The 24,854-nt window shown below is 38.0% G+C and overlaps 1 protein-coding gene across 6 annotated transcripts in view; it reads right to left on the bottom strand.

Moving 5' to 3' along the window:
• The window catches only part of GTDC1 (glycosyltransferase like domain containing 1), a 343,668-nt gene that overhangs the window by 278,631 nt on the left and 40,183 nt on the right, over positions 1–24,854 (bottom strand). For all 6 annotated transcript variants that reach the window (XR_012044289.1, XM_072874173.1, XM_072874179.1 and 3 more), the window contains one exon: positions 3,857–4,067. Coding sequence is in view for 5 of the 6 variants with exons in the window: in XM_072874173.1 (XP_072730274.1) it covers positions 3,857–4,038 (182 nt within the window). In the remaining variant the exon portion in view is untranslated. The remainder of the gene's footprint in view (positions 1–3,856; positions 4,068–24,854) is intronic.

Genomic DNA, 24,854 nt, shown 5'->3' with positions numbered 1-24,854 from the left:
TTACTTTCTGTAGAGGATAGTCCCTAAAATATAAAACGCTTTCATCTAGTGTGTCATATCAACTGGTTTATTATTTGAAATTTTAAAAATTGTTCATGGTAATAAAGAACAGAATTACAGAAAAGAGAAAAGCAACCTTTTTGTTTTCTTTCACTAAATTCTGCAACAGTATTTTCAAATTTGAGAACTTTCCTTGGATTAAGAAGAAAAGGCTAAAAAAATTCTTTTTTGTTACATGCTTTCTAGAATTACTGAATAGTCACTGTGTGCTATGGAAAACGACTTTAGACAAGATCAGACATCTACATTTATCAAAGAGTTTAAGCTGTCTGAAGCAAGTTGGGAGACAAAGCAGACAACGCAGCAGCCCTGCAGACTGCCAGCAGCCTGGGGAGGTCACGTCTCTCTGCTGGACCTTCCTAATTTACTGAATGAAGATGATAATATTCCATCAACTACTAACAGAACTCTGTAATTGTTGAAAAACTTGTCTAGAGAAAGCAGACAGTAATTCTTCCCTTTCTGAGTACATTTCAAATGCTGTGATTTGGAAATTGCCACCACAAGGATGAAACTCCTCGTACTAATACAACGTCCAAACAGACACCTTCTTTCCAATTAAGGAAAAATCATGTGAGTGTCTGTATAGCAATTAAGAAAGCTCTTACAAATGCTCAGTTCTGCGGCTGCTCTACATCAATATATTAGACCATTTCAGGTTTACTAGCAAGTAAGCCACCTTTAAAAACTCTCCTTATGGCCTTCCAAGCTGGAGGGACTCGCTGAGTGCCTGATCTTCCCCATTCATCAGGGCTTCTGTCCTCCTTTAAGGAGATGAACGAAGACGTGAGCTGGTTTAACAACACCCTGCACAATGAAGCCATGAAAAGAGAAAAAGCAACATTTTTCTAGAGAAACACAGAACAGCCTTTGCATCAGGGAAATACTATAAATCTATGCAGTGTCGCAGATAAAATACTAAGTGTCCGATACCTTCCATAATAGCTACATGTGCTCTCCTTGAAGGGTGAGGACATCTTCTCCCTGTGACAATTCTGGGTAAATCTCATTTTTTGCATGGGAACATCGTTTTATTGCACACCAAGACATTGGCTGCATGGTTCACAAAAGTAAGATTGGACGCACTGCTCTTTATCAATTCAGCTTTAAGTTTTGCTCAAGGGAGTACGTGTCTGTTCTCCATTAAAAGTATTTGCAAGTTCATCACAGAAAGTCTCTGGTCACTGCAGAGTATCTGAATTTAACATCTATGACTCTGCACTGCATACTCTACTTCAAAAGCACTTTTAAAGGCTGTTCCTTAACTCACTGAATATCACTTGAAAACTAACAAACCTGCTTCCTTCCTGTAATCAGCTTATACGTATAGGAGTATAGAACTTTTAAAACGTGTGTTTACTACTGCTGTATAGATGTATAGCAATACCAGATTTATTAGCATCAGTATCATTTCTCATACGTACCAGCATCTTGAAATAAGGTACAGTTTGAAAATAAAAATTTAGTAATGCAGCTCCGTTACCAGAAGTGTTTGCACTTGAAATATTTGTGACCTTTCTGTATTATTAAACGCACAAATAGAAACAAGGTATTTATGAATGTCACATTTATGAAAATTTTATGTAAAAGAAAATTTTTATTCTACAAATAATGTCAATATTATAAATAATGCAAATTTGGTATTTCCCACGACCTCACAAGAAGGTTGAAATATTTAAGTGTGTAATTCAAAATACACACTCTTGCCAGTTACCAATGAGAATTTTGTTTTAACAAACTACTACTGGGGAAGCAGATCTTACATGGTTACTAGCAAGCTAGAAATAAAAGAATCAATGCCCATTTTAATCGATGTTTTTTCTAATAGGAGAGGGTAGTCAGCCTCCTGAGGTTGTAGTCTGATGCACTTATACTTTCAATTTAAGAAAATACTTGAAACATTCAATTACAAAACAAACATTAAAAAATGTGCAAGTAAAGTAGAAGGTATCTCTAATCAGTTTTCCTCTCACCAGTCACATCAGCCCTTGTTCCTAAAATTTTATCCTGCCTGCGAGGATAAGGTGCATACTCTTTTTTTTAAACATTGCATCTTTGTGAACTTTGATCAAATCCTAACAGCAACAGAAAAGAAAAAGCTTTCCTCTCTTTAAGATGCTCTATTGGTTAGATCAGATTTATTTGCTGTCAGTAAAGGTTATATTTGCACATAAGTCTGTGACAGATTGCAAGTTTATTAACTTCAAGTGAGTTTTCAAGCTGCTGGGTTGAGTTTTTTTTGTTGGGTTGCTGGTTTTTTTGTGAGGTTTTGGTTGTTTTTTTTTTTTGTCGTCATTCCCTCCCCCTTCCCCCAAGATGTGGGTTACTTGACAAATTGGAGTTATCTCAGGTCAATGTTACTGTAAGTTAAACTAATGAAATGTATGTCTATGAGTGATGTCTGATTAGTTTAATACAGTTAGTGCTGGACAGCTTGGGCTGCTGACCTTGAAGGAACACAGATAACATTGCGATGCGTTGGAGGATGTGGTTGCGATACAAGACAAATTTACATAACAGTTTGTCATATACACTCCTCCAAAACAAAATTGTTGCAAAAGGAAAGCAATAGGAAACCAACGCTAAATGCCTCGCACATGACAAACCGGAGAAAATTAATTATAACATTTGGCTTGGGATGGTATCTTATTTTAAATGCAAGCCAGAAGCAGGCACAGAAAAGGTGTACATTTATATAGTATGCATTCCAAAACGGATTAGACATTGTGTTGGGTAACACTGTTTAATGCAGCCTTCTATAGCACAAGATCTACTCTTGAAAAATCATATTCCTTCCCCAGCCAACAATGTCTACTTGCTCCTGGTAACAAATACCAGACACATTTCTGAACTGTGACTAGTTAGCACGTCATTTAGGTGTGCTCAGAGTCCTGCTGCAGTTCATTCTGTGGCTGTAAAGCAGCTAAAGGCATGCTAAAACATCCTCGTGCACGAACGGTCCCTCTCCGTGAGGATGCAAAGTCAACCGAGTGCACATTTACTACCCACGCCGTGATGCTCTGCTGTGCGCCCTGAGCGGAGCACGCACCATGCCACGCGATGTGTCACTGCTCAATACAATCATCTCACCACACCTCAACTGATCAGGTAGGCCAAGCAAAATCACTGGGTTTAAAGACAGCTTGGTTCTGGAGTCACCGATTGTCGTGACATGATAGCCACCTGTTGACCTAAATAGTCTGCTTTTATCAGTGCAGGTTCTAGCTGATAGAAATTTGCCACGTACGTAAATGCATAATTGACATCCACAGTTGCTGGTACGTTACAGAACCGGACCGTCATTAAGATAAAACTGCTCCCTTAATCCTCCAGGTCAGCCCGAGTAGTACACTCTGATAAATCAGACTTGCTAATAGCGACAACGGAGGGCAAGTGGTGAAGCTTGCAGTGTTCACATCTGTGCCATCTTTCAACCTAATCTGTGAAGCACAGTTTAAACCTTTCAGTATTACTGAATTCACTTGACAATTTTAAAATAAGATGTACATATACATGTATACAGAAACAGGTATCCATATACTTGCACTCTTAGAGACTTTCAAGGACCAGCAATGCAAGACCAAGTAGTCTAAGAAACTCTAAAACATGGCGGTAATTTCCCATATTTATATGCCAAGAAGTCAATGCAAGAAGAAAAACTTGTATTGTCCATTGCAAGCCTCCATTCACTTGCGTATATACGCTTGCATGCACGTAACTGAAGATTCAGCTCAAGAGACCTGGCTGAAGGCCTCTCTGTAATTTGAGCTTTGAAATTATTCAATTCCTGGGTTACCTGTAATTAGTACTTGTTGGCACTGTTTGCATGAAATAAAGAGCAGCAGTCCGTGCTTTCCAATGCCACTTCTTGGCAGGGAGCGTACAGAGGACACAGTCGTCTTGTAGCTCTTCCTGGAGAAGATCCATCAGCTGTTTGTGGGAACCACCATAAAAGGCTTCAATGAGAAGAACACTCATTGTCCAAGTCCTTCAGATCCGTCTGGATTCTGAAAATGACAACAGAGAAATAGTTTACTTTAGAAATACACCTTGCTTTATTCTATTTAAGAAAAGGATATTGGAAAAAGCAGAAACATATTACAAGGCCTTACAATGTCTTCATTTTTCCCATGAAATTAATCCTTCATATTATATTAATGAGTTTACTTCAGAAAAGGCTACTTAACAATTATGACAAAATTATCACACCTATTAGTTTCAACCATTAGAAGATACCGTTTGTAATTTTTAAATGAATCAAAATGTGCAAGACTTCAAAAAAACCAAACAACCCTGTATTTTGAATGTATTGTTTTGTTTTCAATCAGATATTTAAAAGCAGCTTTATTTTACACACTCTTAAGTACATCATTCTTCCATACGTTAGGGGATATGTCCATACAACACAGTTTATTCATTTTTACATAAGTTTCTCCCTTTTCCTGGCGGTAGATAAAGCTAAAGAACAATTCAAACACTCTTCAGCCCCCAAAGTTTCAAATAATGGTAATTTGAGTCAGCGACTTAAAGCCAAAGAGCAACCTGGGGAGATGCAGTCTGAGCATCCCGGGACTCTCTCCTGCATCACCGGGAGCTGGGATCACCACCCCAGCAACACACCCGGACCCTAGAGGAGACGGAAACCATGTTATTTTTTGAGTACTCCAAAATGGCTGGAAGAGAATAGTATCACAGGCTTAAGGAAGCTCTCAGATGAGAAGCCACAGAGCTGCTCACAAACAGGATGCAAAACGTGCTGCCCAAAGTGAAGGGAAAGATGAAAACCCTGTGACTATTGCTCATCTCTTTCATGAGTCACAGACTTGGGCTACTGAAAAGCTGCTTTTCAGATGCTTTGAGCAAAACCATCACATACAAAAGTTGAAAACAAAACCCTGAAAGGTATTCACCATCCGTGACTGCCTCTCTGAAGGTTGCCCTCTCAACATACCCTAACAAGGGAGGACCCTCCATTAAACTTATTTGCTTGGGCTTCATGTTTGATGCTGTGTGTTGCAAGATCGTACATCCATTTCCTGACCTTTAATTTCTAGTGGTTTCAGACTGTAATCCTTATCTTCTCAAAGCCTGTGGTGACAAGAAGTGAGAATTCAGAGAACTACATACTCTCCAGAAAATCTCAATCATCACTTCAACCTTGAAATTTAGTTAAATTCAAGTTCAGGTTAAAAAAATGATGTATTCTGTAATGGGAGGGTAGAAAACAAACGAACAAAAAAATCCCAACCACCTACACGAAAAACTTACAAGTGCATTGTAGCTATCAAAAGATCAACTAGCCAGCAACAAAAATCCAAACACTGAAATTTAATTGGAAGACAAAGTATAAGAAACCTCTAGATAGCTTTGAGTCATCAGCCCATCATGGTGCAAGCTGAAACAGCGACGTAGATCTCCTGGGTCATTGCAGATCAACCAGCAAGAGAAAAAATACTCTGTGCTGCGACTTTCTTGCCTTAATCCAGCCTGGATTCAGGTTATAATTTGCTCTATTATTTGCTCCCCCATACTGTTTTAAATAAATTAATTTTTTGAACAAATATGTTCCTTTCAAAAGAAAAATGATAGCCTTCTGGAAGCAGAGGCTTCACTCCATTTTGGAGCTTGCTTCTTTTCAGGTAGCAAAGCAGATTCTAATCTCTTTTCCACTGACCTAATTTCAAAAATCACACTTTTGAGATCACTGACGTTTTCTGAATTTACAATGATGTAACCGAAATCATACTCTCTACTCCAAAGGCCTTCTGGAGCCTGCAGAGTAAGAACTGCTATAAAAACACAAGCTGTGTTTTAGAATATGCACTATTCACCTAAAAAACAATTTGTAATTAATCATGCTATGCTTGTCATCAAATGTCACCGAAAATTTAACTCAAAGGACTAGAGGGAAGCATTTTGCAAATTCAGCCCCTAAAAAAAGGGGTATGTGAAAAGTTGGTAAATGCCACTGAGTCAGTCACTCAGGGAGAATGAGTTGCAGTTAATTTACAAATCATTAGCAGTATCAGTAATAAAGTAATTCCTTCATGAAATATCTGATCAAATTGCACTTCATCAGACTAGTTCTGAAACCGGTTTTATCGCTAGGTTTAGCTGAATCGACAATGTGCTCTTTGGTTTTATTTTGCAGCAGTTTTCACTGTATGTTCCTTATGGGGACAGAGAATGACTGTACATGCTGACGGTAAGAGATTTTTTCAGTTCTCAGGTTTCCTTCTTGCTTAAAGAACCTGACATTTAGGTTATTCTGCCTTTATCCTACCTTTAGATCTATTAATAAAAAACGCATTATGCAAATATTACACAAATATTGCCATACAATAAACTCCTTTTGGCTATTTACATTGGGAAACTGGGTTGAAATTGTGGATGCATCGCAGAGCGGGGGTTAGATGGTTCTTGTTGCCTAATTCTTGACAATAACACTCGCAGACCCCACGGCAGCAGCACATGCGGGTGAAAACCAGCAATGACACATTCTTCAGAGACGATCTGAAGCTCAAAGGCTTTCTTACAAAACTCTCACTCCCCCAAAATTTAGGTACTGCTCACTACAATCCTCACTAGCGCTTGCAGGATTCTAGTGTTGTATTATCTTTATACGTTACCAGCAATATACATCAAATTCAATTTACAAAAAGTGTTATAATAAGGAGCAACTATGGCATGTTTTGTTCTTGTTTTGTTTTTTTACAAGATGCTACTTAAATATAAAACTACTAAGGAATAATGGCAGCACAATATATGTCACATTGACTTCAGGGATTGACTAGGCTGGAACAATGAAAAAGCCAATAAATCTTCTGTTTGAAAAAGATACACTGATAATGCAAAGGAAATTATATATAACTAATAATTTTTTGTATTTAAAAGGGCACAGAGGAGGTAGCACAGTCATTTACCTCATATTTCACCCACATGACTTCCAGTTTTGTTCACATACAAAAACAACATCTATTATTTTCGCTTTATTTCCCTTGACCTAGCCAAGTTAAGGTAAATATGTACCATATACTCCTCAGAGGTCTCGAAAAGACACAGCTGATAAATGGCCTGCGAACATTCACCGTATCTGATGGAATGCAATCCTCAATTAAATATAAATCACTCCAGGTATTCTTTTCCCCATTTCAAAGAAAACAACAAATATTAGAAAAACAGAACCGCTTCCCCTTTCTCATTACAGTGCTTCCTCTCTGGAGCCAGCAATCCTGGGTGTTCCTCCAACAGCCCAACCCCATCCGCAGGGCTGCAGCACCCTTTGCTTTGAAAATCTGTTACTCTGCCTATACCAAACGTAGCAGCACATTCTTCAGGATACGTATTAAGAAACTATCTGGAATAAGAAAATCCTCCCAAGTGGTAACAGTGTCAAAAATGACATGACTAATACGGAGGTATATTGAGGTACCGAGAAATTTAGGTAGGTAATTAGGTGCTGTCTCAAAGCCAGCATCTCACAGTGACATTCATCCAGGGCTTTTGTCATTTGCTTCAGCTCTACCGCACGGTGAGCACGTTGCAGAAAAATGGCAAGTGATGGAGTCCCTAAATGAGCCGCTGCTGTTTGACGCAATAATTTTCCTTTAAAAGAAATTCTGAGTACTATACAGAGCAATAAATAAATATTTACTTGAATGGCACGGAAGAATTAACTGTTCAGCTAGCCACAGAAACCATGGCTTCTTTTTAAACTCTAGGTGAATACCAACTAAAGTATTTTTGTTAACCAACCTAGGTAGAGAAAACTCATCATTTTCCATGATTTATTAAAGAACACACATTCACTCTGTCTTATAAACAGAAGTGTGGTTTCACAAACATCAGCATAGCTCGCATCAGAAAGCCATAATTAGCTCCGTTCATTGACGTATTCAGACAACATAAATTACAGATCATGTTTAAATATCTGTCCAACAAAATAGTTGAGCAACAATCCAAAACCAAAGGAATAATTGTTAATATATTCCATAGGTAGAGAGCTGCTATTAGTTACAGGAAATAAGGTATATGGTTTCAGTAATGATCGTTTTAACGGTCACAGTCCCACACGTATGAGAAATTTATTCCACCACCGTATCCAGAGCACACGTGGTTCAGTATCTTACAACTCAACCAACTACAAAACCCATCAGGTATGCATTGTGGACATAAACATACTTAAAACCTTTGATGATTTCAGATAAACACACCATAATACCTAATACAGGCAAAAACCTTTCACCTTCCATGTTCCGATAAAATGGGATTTTCCAAAGGACTATTACAGGGTCTTTGCCATTCCCCCTCTGCCCCTTCTCCCTCCCAGCTCCGCAGTATGCACCCATCCGAAGTGTGGATCCGGCGTCTACACACACACAAACCTAGATTGAAAGAGCCTGCATTACCCTCCCACTCATGACAATGACTCACCGAAACCCCAGAGCTATACCTTAAACACAATCACATTTTAATGTTTGACTGAAATTTAACTTGTATTTAGATCACCCAAAAGTACCGGCTCTAAGGTTTGTCATTACTAAACTGTGTAAGTGCACAAAGCGAGAATGCCACTTAATTTATCTTTTATATAAATCAACTGGAAAAAGCAAGAAATTCTCTACCTCTTTTGAGAATGCGGTAGACCAAAATTGTTCACCTTTATTTGGACGTCTGCATCAGCACTAATATTAATTTACTGGTGACACCCATAGACCACAGTCTGCCCCATCCACACAACCTGAGAGTTGCCAACACCTACAGAACACCAAAAACCAGTATTACCTGCAGGCATCACGGACGCTAAATGCTGTCTACACTGAAACCCGTAAGGATTGCCCTGCCTGCTTTTGTTTCACTAAACACTAAAACACAACATTTAATTTCACTTTGCTTATTATCCACATATATGTCAATGTAAGGAAGACAGTCTTCACAAACAATCAATTCCCAGCCAGAAATAAAAATAGAGTGAATGGGAGAAAATGGCAGAAGTCCCAGTGGTCTCAGGTAAGGACTCCCCCATCTGGGAACTCTGCCTCAAAATCCCTTTGAGTGTAAGGCTTATTTATGATACTTATTTGAAGTACGTGCTTAAAGGACTCCGAAGTTATTCTTCTATGGACTATTTTAAGATTACTGTAAATACACATACATTGAAAAATCAGCTGCTTGTAATACACCTTAAAATATGCAAGTATAGATTTTTTTTTCTCATTCTCAGAATTATGTTCCTCAAAATGCTCGCACATCAGAGCGCGGGGCAGGCGTGCATCCCAGCTAGGCGAGAAGCACAGCAGTGTTTGAGATGATGCAATTAGAATTGCAAACAATAGAACTTTAAAATAATTGTTTTGATCTTAACTAAAAAGCCAACTGCGAGGATCGCCGGGTTCAGGGTTGAAAGCACAGATGTAAGAACTGAAATGCAACAGCAGGCATTGAAAGTTACAGTTTAAAGATGTCCCACGGCTATTAATCCAGAGACACCCTGACACAAGAGACTGTAATGGCTCCTTTTGGAGTTTACATATTTAAGAAAGTAACATGCTGTAAAATCTGCGCATTATCCTGTGCATGCTAAGTAAACAATATTGCTATAAATCCTTATGAAGAAGTTGTTAATGCATATGCAGAGTATGCACTTTAAAACTCAGTATGTAAATTGTTTTATTATTTTATCTATGCAAAGGCACTAACGGCCTTTATAATTTCTTGCTGTAAACTAAATTTGGGTTTTTTGCAGCTATAGAAAAGCAAAAAAATTTAATCCTTACATTTTTCTCTTCACCTTCTTTCCTGACAGTCTACGATTGTTGTAAATACTTTGCATCTATACTTCTAGCCATCCTCAACCAACATTTTTGAAGATCTTAATCTATAGCGAATAAAGTAAATTATTGCAATTTATTTTTTTTCCAGTGGAAAACACCATCTGTGTATCACATTTATGGTTAACTCAAAACCACATGCAGCCACACTACCTCGGTGGGGAAGCACACATCCCCCTTTGGAGCACAGTGCCCAAAAGACGTTTTCAGGGAAATTTCACTGACCGATCTCCTGGTTCCCAGTACATTGTGAACCGCAATTACAGTGCACAACTCGGTTTGCATGTCTCTAATTGACCTCCTAAGTGGTATACATGGGACTAAGTACTACTCAGCACAGGGTATCAGGGAAAATAAATAGCCTGTAAACTATTTTTGTGAGTTCAGATTAACAAAGGCAAAGTAAGTATTTTTCATATTTAATTAGGAGAAAGTTTTCTTTGTTTCTAAGCCAAAAGAGAAGGGGAAAAGACAAAGAAGAGGTGTAACGGAGAACCAGGGGCCACGCTCTGCCAGGGAAATGACTACAGCCACGACTACTCATCGCCAGCAAACTGGATTACTCTTCCACAGAGTTTGTTCCGCTGCTTCCTTCCTTTAATGGTCCCAGTAGATTTACAGAAGTCGACATGAGTATGCTGCAGAGCAGTAGATATTAAACAATCAATTATCTTCACAAAAAGTTCTAACATTATTTTGGGCAGCTCTTCAGCCAGTAACAGGTTTTTCAAAAAACCCAGCACAGATCTAATATGAGAGCATAACCTGAAAATGCAAGGTTAGCATTTGTACTCGATAGAAAATTAGTTAATCTGATTTAACAGTTAATTATAAGCTCCCATTTGCCATGTAATTCAAAAGCCTGGAATAATGATAACTTACTTTTACAGAGACTGCTAATGTTGTTTCATGGTATGTTGGTTTTATCCAACTTCTTTGGATTGTGTTTACAGTGCTTGAAGACTCAAGGCAGACTGCAAGACTCATCTTTTCCGGTACTGTACCTATGACTATAAATTTGATAATATTGATGATCGTGAAGGCTTACATTAGGTTTAAATAGATGAACGAGACTTGATTTAGACTATCTCCGAGTGGATAGGGAACTAATAGGTGTGGTAATGGGAGATGTAGCGCTATTTTTAAACTTGACAGGAGACATATTAGTTGCTAGTTCCCTATTATAGAAAAAGCACCAGTCTGGTAATAATGGGCTGGCATTTTGAAATTCCTCCGATTTATTAGGAATATGATAAGAAATGTGTTGCACACATTCTGGGCTTCAGACCAGTTTCTGTTAGAAAGGTAAGCATTACAACCTGCATTCATAGCCAGTTTAAGAACATATACATACACTTGAAAATATGACTTGTAAATATTTTAACTGATTTTATTTGAAAGACTTAGTCTATAGTTCATATTAGCTAATTGGTTAAAAGACAAAACACTTGTTAGAAGCCCTCATTAATTGCTCCGTGAGATAATATAATCACCCTACATCAAAAACTTGGTTTGTTTTCTACAGCAAATTTAAAGTAGTAAAACCTTAAATGAGAAACAGCGAATCATTCTCGTATCATGGAAATTTGGGATTTAGTAATCAAATCGCTGCTCTTGTACAAAAGCTGGAATTGCAACAGTTAATTTAAACGTTCATTTAAACATTAGGCTTGGTAGCCCGAGAAGTTTGGCAGCAACTTTTGAGTGGGCACAAGCCAGATTTATTTTACAGTCAGAAACTATCGATTTGAATATGTGATGAAAGGATCTGCATCTTCAGTCACACCTTGAGTCAACAAAAAGGATAAGATGAGATCTACTGTCAAATCAAGTTCAACTGTGAAATCCGGGAGGAGTCCCATGCGGAGGAGTATTACCAAGGGACAGATATATGAACTTCACAACACATGCCAGTAAGGTCACTTCAAAATGAAATTCAATCATGATGTAAAATGGACTTCAAAAGGGGTGCTAAATGTATCTGCCATGTTACTCACCTAAAGACCGGCAATCAATTTAAAATTATAATCATGAGGATTTTGCCAAGCTACGAAACCCTTCACCAAGTGAAGAGAATAAATCATCAGGGTTTTGTTTGTTTATAAGAAGCAACATTAAAGTACCAGATCCCTACAGTAGTCTGGATATGACGTTCTTGTGATTCATAAAGTAACTTCAAGGTTGCAAAGTTACCGGCACAAAAAAGTCCTTAACTTCAACTATTAAGTACTAGTATTCAACAGATGAAATAATTTTTGTTCTTCTACTTGCCCAACTCTTGTCTTCTCAGGAGAAAGCTGAACCAATGCTTCATACTATGAATCTATGAGAACAGAAATATATCTCATTAACTTCTGTCCAGTCAGCATCATGTTATCTCTTTCAGAAACTGCTCAAAAGCTCTCAGATTCAATAGTAAACATCACGCAACACTGAATGAGGACTTTATATGGCGCTAAACATATTTTTCCATTTCAATAATATTTACATCCTATTTCCAACTTGACACACAGAAGACACGTTATCCACATCAATTTATAAATCTAGCGCAATGAAAGCTGCCAATTTGATTTAGTGGTGCAGCATCATGTTTCCTGTACATAATTTCCCTATAAAGTTTTGTCTAAGCCCTCTGAAAGGGCTACAGCAATATTAAAGGCTCTGGAGTACGGCCAAAGCACTTTCTGACATCGCACTGCAAGTGTTCCCCAACATCTCTGCTGACCCAAGAACAGCAAATCTAATGCCTTCAGTCACTTGTTTCCATTCTGTTGTCTGCAGAGCCTGCAAAATACTTCCAAGGATTTGCTTAAATCGGTGAAGAAAAGCATATTCATACATTTTACTTTACTTTGCAAGTATGAGAAAGTTAAGAGGTCTACCTCCTCCACTGGGAACTATCTATGGATACACACATCGCAGAAAGCTGAAAAATACTGCCATCAGTTAAGGAAAGAAGTCTGTTATCATCTGTCAATTGAAATGGTGAGCATTTCAGGAAGTACTTTTTTTTTCATGAATAAAAGCGATATACAAGCCTCTCAAAACAATCTGTTTTGGAAGGTTATTTTGTAAACAAGTTTAGGTTCTGAGCTGATGTTTTAAAAACAGATATTGCAAAAAGAATAAATATTGTCTGGAGGAGAACCCTAACAGACATGAGACGAGCGTGGCCCTTTTTAGCACTGCCACAGAAACAGCGAGGCAAGGACATGCACAGAAGACATCAAGATGCAAATTTTTTCCTTGAAGATTATCAGACGGCTGATATTAGAAAAGCGCCATTAAAATCACCGCCATCAGAAAGCCTGTGCCTTAAAAACTTTGCTTTTGTCGCACACAACAAATCTGGCTATAGCACATGATCTGTAGGCTCTAATGAAAAGAGTTAAAAACAGTTGGTTTTTTTATTCTACTTCATTATAAATCATGAAGATATTAGTCAAACTCACTTAAGATTTCAGCTTTAGTGTCACTTCTCCGCCTATCTAAAAAAAGAGTCTGAAAAGCATTTAGCCTGCCTGAGTCAACTGGCCATGCTCATAAAACTTTCCTCCTAAAATCTGAAAACCCTTATCAAAATCAAACATCCTGTTCAACAAAACCGAAATGATGCTGTCACTCATCAACTACTTCAACTTGAACCACTGGAGAACCTGCAGAACCTAGCATGCTCCTCCTGCAAACCGGTACAACGTTAAGAACGTTAAGTACGGTTTATAACGGCCATGATTACTGGGGTGCAGAGAAAAACATCTTCACTGCAGAGCTCAGAGCTGAAGAAACTATTTTAAGGTCATTACTGGGAAATCCTAACTATTTAAAGTTTAGCTGGCTATTAGTAGGTGCTCTTACTGACATCGCTGATACGATGAAATGCCAGAAATACTATTACAAGCCAACACAAGAAACCATCTACACCTCATGCATGCAAGGCCTGTGCTTAATATTACCACTTCTTCATTTCAAAGTCACAAAGATCACAAGTTACACCATCAAGTTAAAGATCCGTTCTGACTCGTATTAAAGATTTAAGGGTTGTGCAGTTATTCTGGCCATTGGGAAATTTTTGGCAATACCATCAGTTAAGCATTCACAGCAGCCATAAGCAGCTCTTAGAGGCCTGAAGAACAACAGCACAGGGACAGCTTGGAAATACCTCTAAAATCAAGGCGGTGGTTATCTGCGAAAGTCTTCCACATGCAATTGGACTCAAAGCAATGCTACAGCTAAAACCTTTGGTATTATTTTTCATTATGTTTTCTTCATATACAAAGAATAGTTAATTGTGGCGATTAAGACATTGAGAAAACACACCAGGTACTACTCATCAGGTCTCAAAACAGTCTTAGCAACTGCTCATCAGAAATAACGCTGACTTGCCAGTACTCCTGCAATATCTGCAGCGTTCGCTGTTGCTCTAGATGAAAGCCGCGAACCCTTTTGCTGTCAAGGCTTTCAACCTAAACGCACCAAACACCAGGACTAGGAAATCTTCTTGCCTATTAACCAAGCCACGCAACAGAAACTGTTAAGGTGAAGCAGAACCATTTACACAAAGCAAAATTTAAAAATGGAAAAGATAAAAATACAATTTTTAACTGTTTCTTAGTCTTTGCTAGAATTGCAGTGAATCAGGTAGTTTTAAGGAAGTTTTAGTGTTGCTTTCCAGCTGACAAAAGAAAAAGGGAAACTGTGAACCATTTTCACCTTCATAAACTTCCGCCCTGAACAGCTGCACCTTCTTCCAGCCAACGTAACAAATACACTCTGCTGAGCAATGAAGTCTTAGAAGTCTGCAAAAATTCAAGCAAAGAAAACTTAGGCCCCAAAAGTTTGCTTTATCTTAGTGAATTTTATTGGTGGTATATTGGAAGTTACTTTATGATCCAGGGACGTTAGTGCATCCTTACTCATCAGTCACAGCAGGAAATAAAGACGCTGCATTTTCTGCTGTGCTGTGGTGGTGGCTCCGGACACCACGGTACTTGGCTATTTCTAGAAAAAACAGGGAAACAAGAGCTTTGCTTATGGAGATAACGTTAAACCTATCTCCAGTTATCTATTCATGTTAAGATTTTCGAAAATCACTTTCATAAAATGGATCCGAATCTAAGAGAGGTATTACATGGGTCTTATCTTATTACAGAGTAAACGATTCAGATCTTTCTGAATCTTTTCAGATCTGAACTTCCCACCGCTGTTTAAGCGGAGGTTGGTCCCACAAACATCAGTTAGGTGTAGATACTTGAAGGTGCTATATGAAACTGGTTTAGTCCCACATTTAAAGCAGAAATAGCTCTGGAAGACATTTCGCTCTCACAATTTGAGTATTAGAGATATAATTAAAATACAATTAAGAGAGAGGGGAGGGGAAACCAGAGTTGGATGTTCAGTATGACACCAGCTTGTCGCTGTGCTTGCACAGATTAAGTTGCCTCCAGCAAATATATTTAGTGGAAAACAATGCAGACAGGGCACCCCAAATTAAGCAGTACCAAACAAATGCTTTGAGAAGAGAAAAGGAGTTATTTCCACCTATCTACATCCACCACGCGTTAGCTTCCACTGAAGAGAACCTAATCCAAACTCTGTCTGTTCCTTTCAAAGTGGTTACAAACCATTTGTGAGGTGCATTCAAAGCGTGCTAAGATGAACAAAATCTGTTTTGCATGCCAATATCCTTGGAGAGGGCAATATTCATGCAAGCTGATTCAAGCTACTCTTCAGAGCTGCAGCACTCTGCCTTCCCACTGAAGCTCTGAATGAGTATGGACAAGAGAGATCCATAAATGATTTCTCCTAGAGTCTATAGACAGCTGGTTTCTTAACACTCATGGAAGCATTTTCTTGGGCATTAACAGAATGACTTAGAAAAAAAGTCTCCTTTTTTCTTTAAAGCTCTTTTTCTTCTCAAGCTGTGTAACACCACTTGATATTTAGTGTACATTCAACTCACATGAGCTACTCAACCAAGCGCTAGGCTTCGGCATACTGAAGGTGCGTAATGGTTGACTAACAAACGTAGACCATTTCACATGTTCGTGCTTATTTACAAATACCACTTACATACTGCTGACATTTGTAATGACACCTGTGATGTTGCTGACACACCACTACCTTTGTGAAGTTTGCATCTACAGGCACAGTCGATTCTAAGAAACTGGCTGGTGAATATACACAGCATTTCCTTTGACTGTAACTAGAAAGGTTATTTTGACTATTTCCTATTTGAATAGGAAAAAAGCTTCAGAAACAAGGTTTAGCAAGCCCAATCCCCCCACTGATTTTCTTATCACTGAACACTAGTTCATTTGATTACTTTTGTCAACAATTTTCTCAAAAATTTTCTCCTGACCATATTACCAGGTTGCTTAAATTATACTGTAGACACATATTCCTACATACACAGAATTCCATTTATTTGTTACTATTATTGTTGCTTGCTAACTTGTTATTCCACAGTCTACGACCTCTAAATACAGCACTTCAGCCCTTCCAGAAACCTTGACACCGAGTTTGATGACAGATAAATACTTGGTTTGGTTTTGTATATGTAGGTAGACTATAAACAATTCAGCTTACAATGGAGGCAAAAAGGGAACGTAGATGAATTATTCAACTTTTCAAAGTCAAAGGAGTTCTAAACTACCTTAAGACGAAAAAGACACTAGATCTGTGTACATGTTCAAATTACAAGCTAATTGTAAGAAAATGCTTGGATTCAATAAATAAACCTAACAATTATATAACTTCTAACCAAACATTTTCAATTGTTTTGTTTAAATATGCTTTAAACAACAAAATGTAACTGTTCTATCTCCTCCCTCCAACCCCAAAATCATACTACATCTTCTGCCTGGTGTTTTCCCATTATTAACAAGAGGTTTCATTTATCTGCTTTCATCCAAAAATGCTGAAGAGCTTAACAAACATTAATTAAACCTCACAACACTCCTGTGAGGTAGGTAGGTATTGTTATCTCTACTTTACAGATGAGAAAACTTGAATTAAAAATTGTGATTTGCACAGTTTTCCCACAGTAGTTTTAGAGTAAAGCCAAGAGCAGAAGAAAGGAGCAGTGACTCCTATGTCCCTACTTCCAGCCACCCCAACACACATTCTTTTTTAAAACAGCAGGAATTTACTTGCCATTTTGCCACACGTGAAAAAATGTTCTGAACAACAGTGTTAATTTTTCATTAGCATGAGCCCTTGTAAGAAAATACAGACAAATACATATTTTACCCAGATTGTACTTTCATTATTTCATTAATTTAACTTTAAACTGAAAATGAGACAGAATTTTGTGTCCTCTATTAATATCATTCTTCATCTGGTTAGCTGATAAATTCCATCTTCAAAAGGAAAATCCACACTTCTTGAAACCATATGAATTGTTTCTCATAAGACTGAATCCCTGATTTCCTCTTTTCATTTACGTTTCTTAATGGCTTCTTTTTGTTTCCTGTTCTTTTACCTTCTCTTCTAATTATTTTACCTTCTTTTCTAATTACTTCCTGTTGTACTTACCTTAATCCTACATCATCTTTTTTTCTTCTTTAAACTTTTTCAGTGATGCAATAAAATCTACAAGGGATAGACTTAACAGAATATCAACTACTACCTTGATGAGACGCGTATCAAATTTTATTGTCTCAAACTACCCTCACTTCCAACTTTTTCCTATGTACGGCCATGTCCACCACATCTCCTGTCTGCTAGGGCTACAACCTCAAAATGTTCTTCTCCTTCGCCATCACGCTTCATTCCTCGTTAGGAAATCTCCAGTCTCAATACAGTCCTTTCTTCGCTGTTCCAGAAGCAATGCTTCATGGCTTCCTTGCCTTATTTTCCTTGCCTAATCTCTGGTCTGGCTTCATGCCTGTCAATTCTTCTCCACTCAAATTGTCTCAAACACCTTTACAAACAATCTCTTTCTTCCTCCTTCAACTTACCACATCAAATCCAAAGTTTTCCTCTTCACCTCTGAATTTCCCCCCTCCCCCCAGTTAGACTTAAGGCTCCTTTCATCATTTTTCTTACTTTTATTACACTTGCTTGGTACATCTCAACTTCCTACCAGAAAAAAGGAACAGCTTTTACCATGTTGCCAAAGAGTCATCCATTTTTTTTTATCAACTCTACTCCATGTGCTCTTTCTAAAATCTCCCCAACAGCCCCTGCTCATGAATACTTTAAGTCTACTAACACTCTTCTGCACCTATTCTGTACACGCTCCTCTAAGCCCCACTATTTCAACCTTTGGTATTCTACACTGCTACTCCCACCTTCTGTCCAGGTCCTCTTCCATAAGCACTACAAGTTGAGACACCAAATACATCTTCCACATCTCTAGGAAGCTCTCTGTACCACTTCGGTCCAGGCTGTCCCATACAAGTAAAACTACTTCAACGACGCTTTCAATTAGTCCAAGAAGCATGAGAGTCCAGCCTCATTTTTAAAAATGCTAAGTCTTTTCTTTGTGAAAAGACTTGTTGAAAAAGCTGCAATCCTCAACATCAGACAAAGAATTCTGTGTATTTTCACAAATCTAACAAATGTGTAGTCCATAAAAGTGGCAGTCTCCAACTCCGCTGTTTTACAAACTAAGCTGACATCGTTAATAACTGTTTCTGAATGGACATGCACACCATTCAAGTTAAAGAAACAGCTCAAGTTAAAGAAACAGCTACTAAAACACAAGTAGATTAATAAAGATTTTTTTTTTTACAAAAAGATTGTTACATTTTTTGTTGAAGATACATGATTTTCTATGACTTTTTTATTTCTCTTATTTCGGAATCAGCATGAAAAGTTAAATTAGGTCTTTTTTCTTTTAAAACCATACAAGTTAGCACATCTTGTTTGTACTGTCTACTCTAATGAAGTAAGCCTACATTTGCCAGTGTACAGTAAAAATAGGTAGATGCATTATTCACGTACTCTCTGCAAGTGGCAACTCGCAGGCTTTGAGAACTGCTCCCATCATATGGAAGCTGCAACAAATGTTCAGTGACTGTTTTCTCTTTCAGCTCTCAAAATTACAGCTGGATTCTTCAAGCATTACATGTGGTTTCTTGCATTTCAAAGCTTCTGAACTACTTGGACTGCAAGAGGCAAAAGTTCTGCCCACAAATACTTTCTTGCACCCACTGATTTCATGCTACAGCCAAAAAAAAGTATGGAACGGAAGTAAGATGCCACTCGTTTCACTATATACACTGGCCAGTGTATACAGCATCCCCCCAATTATACTTCAGCTGAGCAGGATCCGTATCTGCTTCTGCAGCACACAAACCAACTCCATTCCTTTTTCATCTTTTCACAAAGGTGAAGTTTCAGAAGACCCTACTAAGCAAAATATTTTATCACATATGCTTAGGAGTATAAAAAGCCAGCGTAAGAAAAAATAGGGTTCTCCAGCAGCTTTTTGCTCCTTAGTTACCATCATACCATTTAAATTCATGACTTTTACACTATTTCACAATGAGCATACTATCTAATGGGAAGAAACAGATGCACTATTGGCTATTGGTTACTACTTGTTTCTATTTTGAGAAGACTCTTGCTGAAGCTCTCTCCATTTCTGCATGCTTAACAAAGGTCAAGAGTTACTTTATTTCATCTCTGCAGGCAAAAAAAAAGTTGCATTTTTTTCCTTTCTAATATCCCCTAAGGTTACCCATTCCTTTGCATTCAGCTGGTGATAGAAGAAATATCTGAAATCCTTTGAAAACTTCAGATATGCACTACAGATCAATAAGTTTCATTATGAGAGGCCTCTCACAGCACATTAGTCTCTCCACTACTGTCATTTACTTCTTGCTTGATTTTCTTTTGGCCTTTCTTTTGTTTTTTCATTTTAGTGAATTTTTATCTCCAAAGCCACGAATGATGTGAGCCTTGCCTACCACTGAAACTGCCACTAATGAGCAAACACTCTCCAATGCTGAAAAACAGGTTGGGACCCACAGAAGAGCGGTTTCAGTGAGAGACTCCTACTCTTTTCTTTTTTCCTCTTTAGAGGTATCAACCCTATCTTCATTGAAAACAGTCACTTTTCCCAAATAGCTTCTTATGGTGAGACAACAGAAAATAAAATTTGCTTCTGAAACTCTCTAACGATTAATTTTTTACTCTGTATTACACACAAAACAAAGTTTGCTTCCGTAATAAATGCTTCGCTTTGTGAGGACTATAATAAACTACCCTCTCTGTGGCATATGAAAATCCAGAGCGAGACTTGGGTCTGCTCTTCTAAAGCCCGGCACCAGGCAACATCAGACCAAAGTGTGAGCACGAGCTTCTGGGGCATCACAGAAACACCGGGAACATCAGACGCTGAAACGTGTGTAGGTGTATTAGCAGTCCTACCATCCATCTGTCAGAAATCTTCGATGTTCCTGCACATCACCCACTGGCAGAGCTGCCTGCCAAGCAAAAATATTATGAAATGTTCATTATATACGCAAATCTCCCCCCCCCCCCTTCCCAAGAAGGAAATGGAAAAACCTGTCCCTCCACACGCACATACTCACATTAGTTACCAAGAAACAGTGAAAGACTTTCAAATTCATCCAGAAAAAAAAAAAAAAAAATGAATCTACTCAGAGACCAGGACTGTGAATTTAGATATATTTTAGCAAACTTTACTTACCAGAGGATATGCTGACTTTTAGTTCACATATATCTCATTTTTTAAGGTACGTTAAAGACCGAGTTTACAATTAACTGAACAGACAGCATACAAAAGGCTTTTAGAACTACACCATATGGTCGAGGGAAAGGAACAATCTGGACTATCCACATTTCAATCTGCAGGCTTGTCCACCTCTATAACACATTGTATTGCTGTAATAAAATATTAAGATAGAAATATAAAAGTGAAAATAATCTATCTTTTGCACTACCAGGGAACAAGGCATCCTACAGTCTAGTGCGCTTAATAAATATTTTAAGTTTTATGATTTTGGCATGCTGAATCAGATATAGTCAATAAAATTCCCAATTCATTTAAAACAATATTTCCAGAAGGATATGGGTGGGTATTCATCTTGTGCTTCAGGGAAATAAAAAATACCAGTTTACACGGGGTATACTGGCAGCAGTTTATGTAACAGATGACACATTCTTGGAAATCAAATAAAAGCAGAAAGAAAATACCCATTGTTGCTTAGTGAAGGACTAATCACATGGTCACAGCTGGAACCAGTGTAAATCATTCATTAATAAAATTCTGTTGTAGTAGTCACTTTTTTCTGCTTTTCAAATGCCAATAGAAAAAAAAACCTCTTTCAATTCTTTGCAGAAATGATACACTTGTAAGTATTCCATGGTAACTATTAAACTTATTAAATCTTCGCAGAAAAAAAAATGCCTACAATGAAGGCATTGTTGGCGCTAAGGAAAAATATAAATACTTACGTATTTTATATATAATCCCAGAACATAGCCAAGAAGATACTTGCTACACTTGGAGGTACTGGACTGACTTCTGATTGCACAGAATCCAAATCTTGAGAAAAATCAGCTGAAGTATTTTGCAGAGTACATTTTATAACATAAAGGAATATAAATGACAGCCTTGTGAGTCATATCCCTCAATGTAAACTAGAAAGTTGCACTAGATTAAATGCAGACACTACAAAAAAAGATCATGTAATACTCAAGTATTCCATAATTACATACTCTGTTGGATATAGGTATCATAGGCTCATGGCCAACCCTGCCTTGAGCAAGAGGCTGGACTAGATGGCATCCAAAGATCCCTGCCAACCTGAATTATCCTATGATCCCATGTTCTTTCACACTATAGAGTTCTCCCTTCTTGAGTTGTGACCTTTATTTTCTCTTTCATTTAAGAAAAAAAACAACAAAAACAACAAGAAAACCCCCCACATCTATTTCAAGTTTTGTGTTTCATTGCCTCCAATAGCAGGAAAAAAAACCTCATACAAATCTATCTTTGCAGATAGATTTGCAGATATCTGCAAATCTGACTTTGCAGATAGCGAGTTATTAAATCACAAAAATCAGATCATCCTCCGCAATTATTTTGAAAGCAACCTCCTGCTATATCAATGCTGATATGTTTGTTGTTCTAGTCACAGTACTACAGGATAAGAGGCCTGTTTTTCTTATCATTTCAGAGAAACTACTGAGAACAGTAAATATAAACTATACCATTTGATGCTTTAAACTGCAACAATATAAAGTAAATGGGAAAGCTTTTTCTCCAGACCGAAAGAAAAATCAAAATCACACCGTTCCTGATCATTCAGTGCAAACACTGCAAGAACAGAGCATTTAAAATTGTCAAGAATTCCTTTAATTGAAAGGTTTCTTTGAATTTAAAAGCTAAAAATATATTAGCTCCCTCATTCTGTGCCTACTAAGCAGTCTGAGCAAAGACTTAAAGCACCCTGGCTTGATAGGATATCTGGGTTTTATTGTCGAGCTTGCTAAGGACTTCTCAAATCTCTATCAAGCCACGGACCCTTGAAATACAGCTGCGTAAGCCCTGTACAGCCAGTGGGAATGCTCAAGTGTAAAGTTCAACACATGCTTACATTTTCGCATGATCAAAGGCTCAATTGCTCTGTTCTTCAGTTTACTGTAGTTATTCCTACCTCACAGTGACATCCTCAGTAAAGAGAGAGACTTTATATGAAAGTGGTTAATATAAAAAAGAAAACCCCAGTTTTCTAGTAATTAACTTCAAGCGGTATGAAATGACAGTTCAAAGCACTGTCGCTGCTAATAGCATTACTTACATACAGGAGGAAATCGTTACCTAAGAAAACTAGAATATACAAATGAAGTACAACAATTTTATCAAATTCAGTAACAAAAAAAGACCCTCAAATTTCCTGCTAACTTCTGTTTCGGGAATTATGTGGGTACTTTTTGTCAGAACAGGTAAAATCTGAAGGCAGGCATACGAATTGAGTATGTAAGTGCTAAAGAAAAATGTGTAACTAAAGAAAAGCAACGACAGAAAGCATCAGCTTTCACACATGTATAGTCCATGATGCAGACGGGCAACGTAAGATACCATTTTCTGCTCTTCCTCTCTTACAAATAATAAAAATACTGCTTTTTTTAGTAACAGAAAAATGCAGTAAAGCAGATCATGACTGGCCAGGATACACGGCAAAGTTTTGTTCTTGTTGTTTGGTGATGTGTTTTCATTTCAATAAAATTATTTTTCTTTTTTTTAAATAAAAGCTGTTAAGGAGTGTATCTGACCAGCTTATGACTTTAAAAGAACTTTTCTAGAAGAATTAGATAATATAATTCTCCGTCTGATCAAAGGAGGCTGCCTTTGCGCCCAGAAAGAGCAGCCAGGCACCTCGCTCTTCCCCACCCCAGCGCCTGCCAGACATCCTGCTTTTCAGAAGTCTGTCCAAAGGGCTTTGAAACATAATGAAAACAGGCCTAGGAGGACTCCCCCATGTGCTTCCCACAAAATATTTGATTTTCTTCTTCATTTGTCTGCTTCTAGATGAAACGCGAAGAAAAAAAAAATTGTTACAAATTTGGGGGGAAAATGGCACATCAAATCAAAGTCAGGCACATACCCGCCCCACCACGCTTCACGTGCCCACACCCTCGATTCTCCTTGAAGCTACGCCACGTACACCTGGTGGGTAGTGTACTTTTATTTTTTTTAATCTGCTGCTAACACCTTACGAAGCGTATTGTTTCTTCTGACGCTGGTATCATCAAAGCACTTCAACTAAGTGGTTTTAATGGTTTCCAGGCCTAATTGCCACCATTCTGGCAGTTCGCCGGCAGCCGCGCCAGGCCATCGTTCAGGCTACCTGAGGAGCGATGGCGTGGGTTGCAGCCGTACCTCCACCAAGCCACACCACCAGCCCCAGAAATGGGTCCTCGCCCGTACCTCCGCACGGTCTGGATGGGCGCGCAGCGACAATCCAGAAAGACAAACAGCATAAAAATCAAACTTTTGAAAATATATATCTATTAATGATTTTTCCTCACTGGAAACCCCGTACCAAGTTTAGGTAGACTAGTTGTTTCAAACAAAGTGTAACAGGGTAAAAAAAAAAAAAAGGGCAGTATTTAGTTTCGCTAGGAGACAAATATGACAGATAGAAGCTAATGTTAATGCTACAAAAGCTAAGATTTACCTTTACTAATCCCGCTCAATGAAAACAACAGGACAGAATTAAAAATGACAAATTTAAGATGAGGGGGAGGTATGAAAAGGAGAGACAAGGAGGCACACGAGGAAGGCTGCTGCCGCCTCACCTAGAGAGCTGCAATTTATTTCGATCAACTCTTTTTAAATCAGTATTACAACTTTCTCATGTAGACAAGCATCAGGATTATTAATTTCAGGGGATATTACCTGAGTGCACACAAGAAACACAAGTTCAGGCATTTAAACTTCTGGGCTGATTCACACTTTAAAGTCAGAAGTAGTCGTCGTCTAAAGTGTCTCTACTGAGAGGTAATGAGCAAGTTAATTTATTTAGTTTAGATCATTAAGGCATAAAAGTCTTCACCACAGTTACATAAATGAAGACGAAGTTATTCATAGAAAAGGAATAAATGTTTCCAAAACATGTTGTTCCTCTGCAGCAGAAAAGAAACCACCGCAGAAAGAATGAAGCTGCTGGATGAGAGAAAGAAAGGATCATAAAACTGCACCAAGAGCGAATTTCATACTGAAGTGAGGAGTTGATTAATATTTTTGACGGTAACAGGATAAAAAGGGGCTGGGCTTAGCCTAATAGCTATTTTACAACCTAAATTTTATTAAACTGGTATTATATTTTGTAATTGTATATTAAAATGTGTCCCACATTAGGCAGCAAATAGCTTTTAGTAAACGTTTTGTTTTCTTTAGCAAGACAAATCTTCAACACCAACTGCAAGTACCAAAGCAGTCTTTCACTCAAATACTTTCAGAGCGGTTTTTTTCCTCCCATTTCA

This window comes from Ciconia boyciana, chromosome 10 (assembly GCF_034638445.1).
Source record: "Ciconia boyciana chromosome 10, ASM3463844v1, whole genome shotgun sequence".
In the NCBI taxonomy this organism is placed as follows: domain Eukaryota; kingdom Metazoa; phylum Chordata; class Aves; order Ciconiiformes; family Ciconiidae; genus Ciconia; species Ciconia boyciana.
Note: the sequence above shows the minus strand (reverse complement) of the source record. Positions and strands in the feature narration are given on the sequence as shown.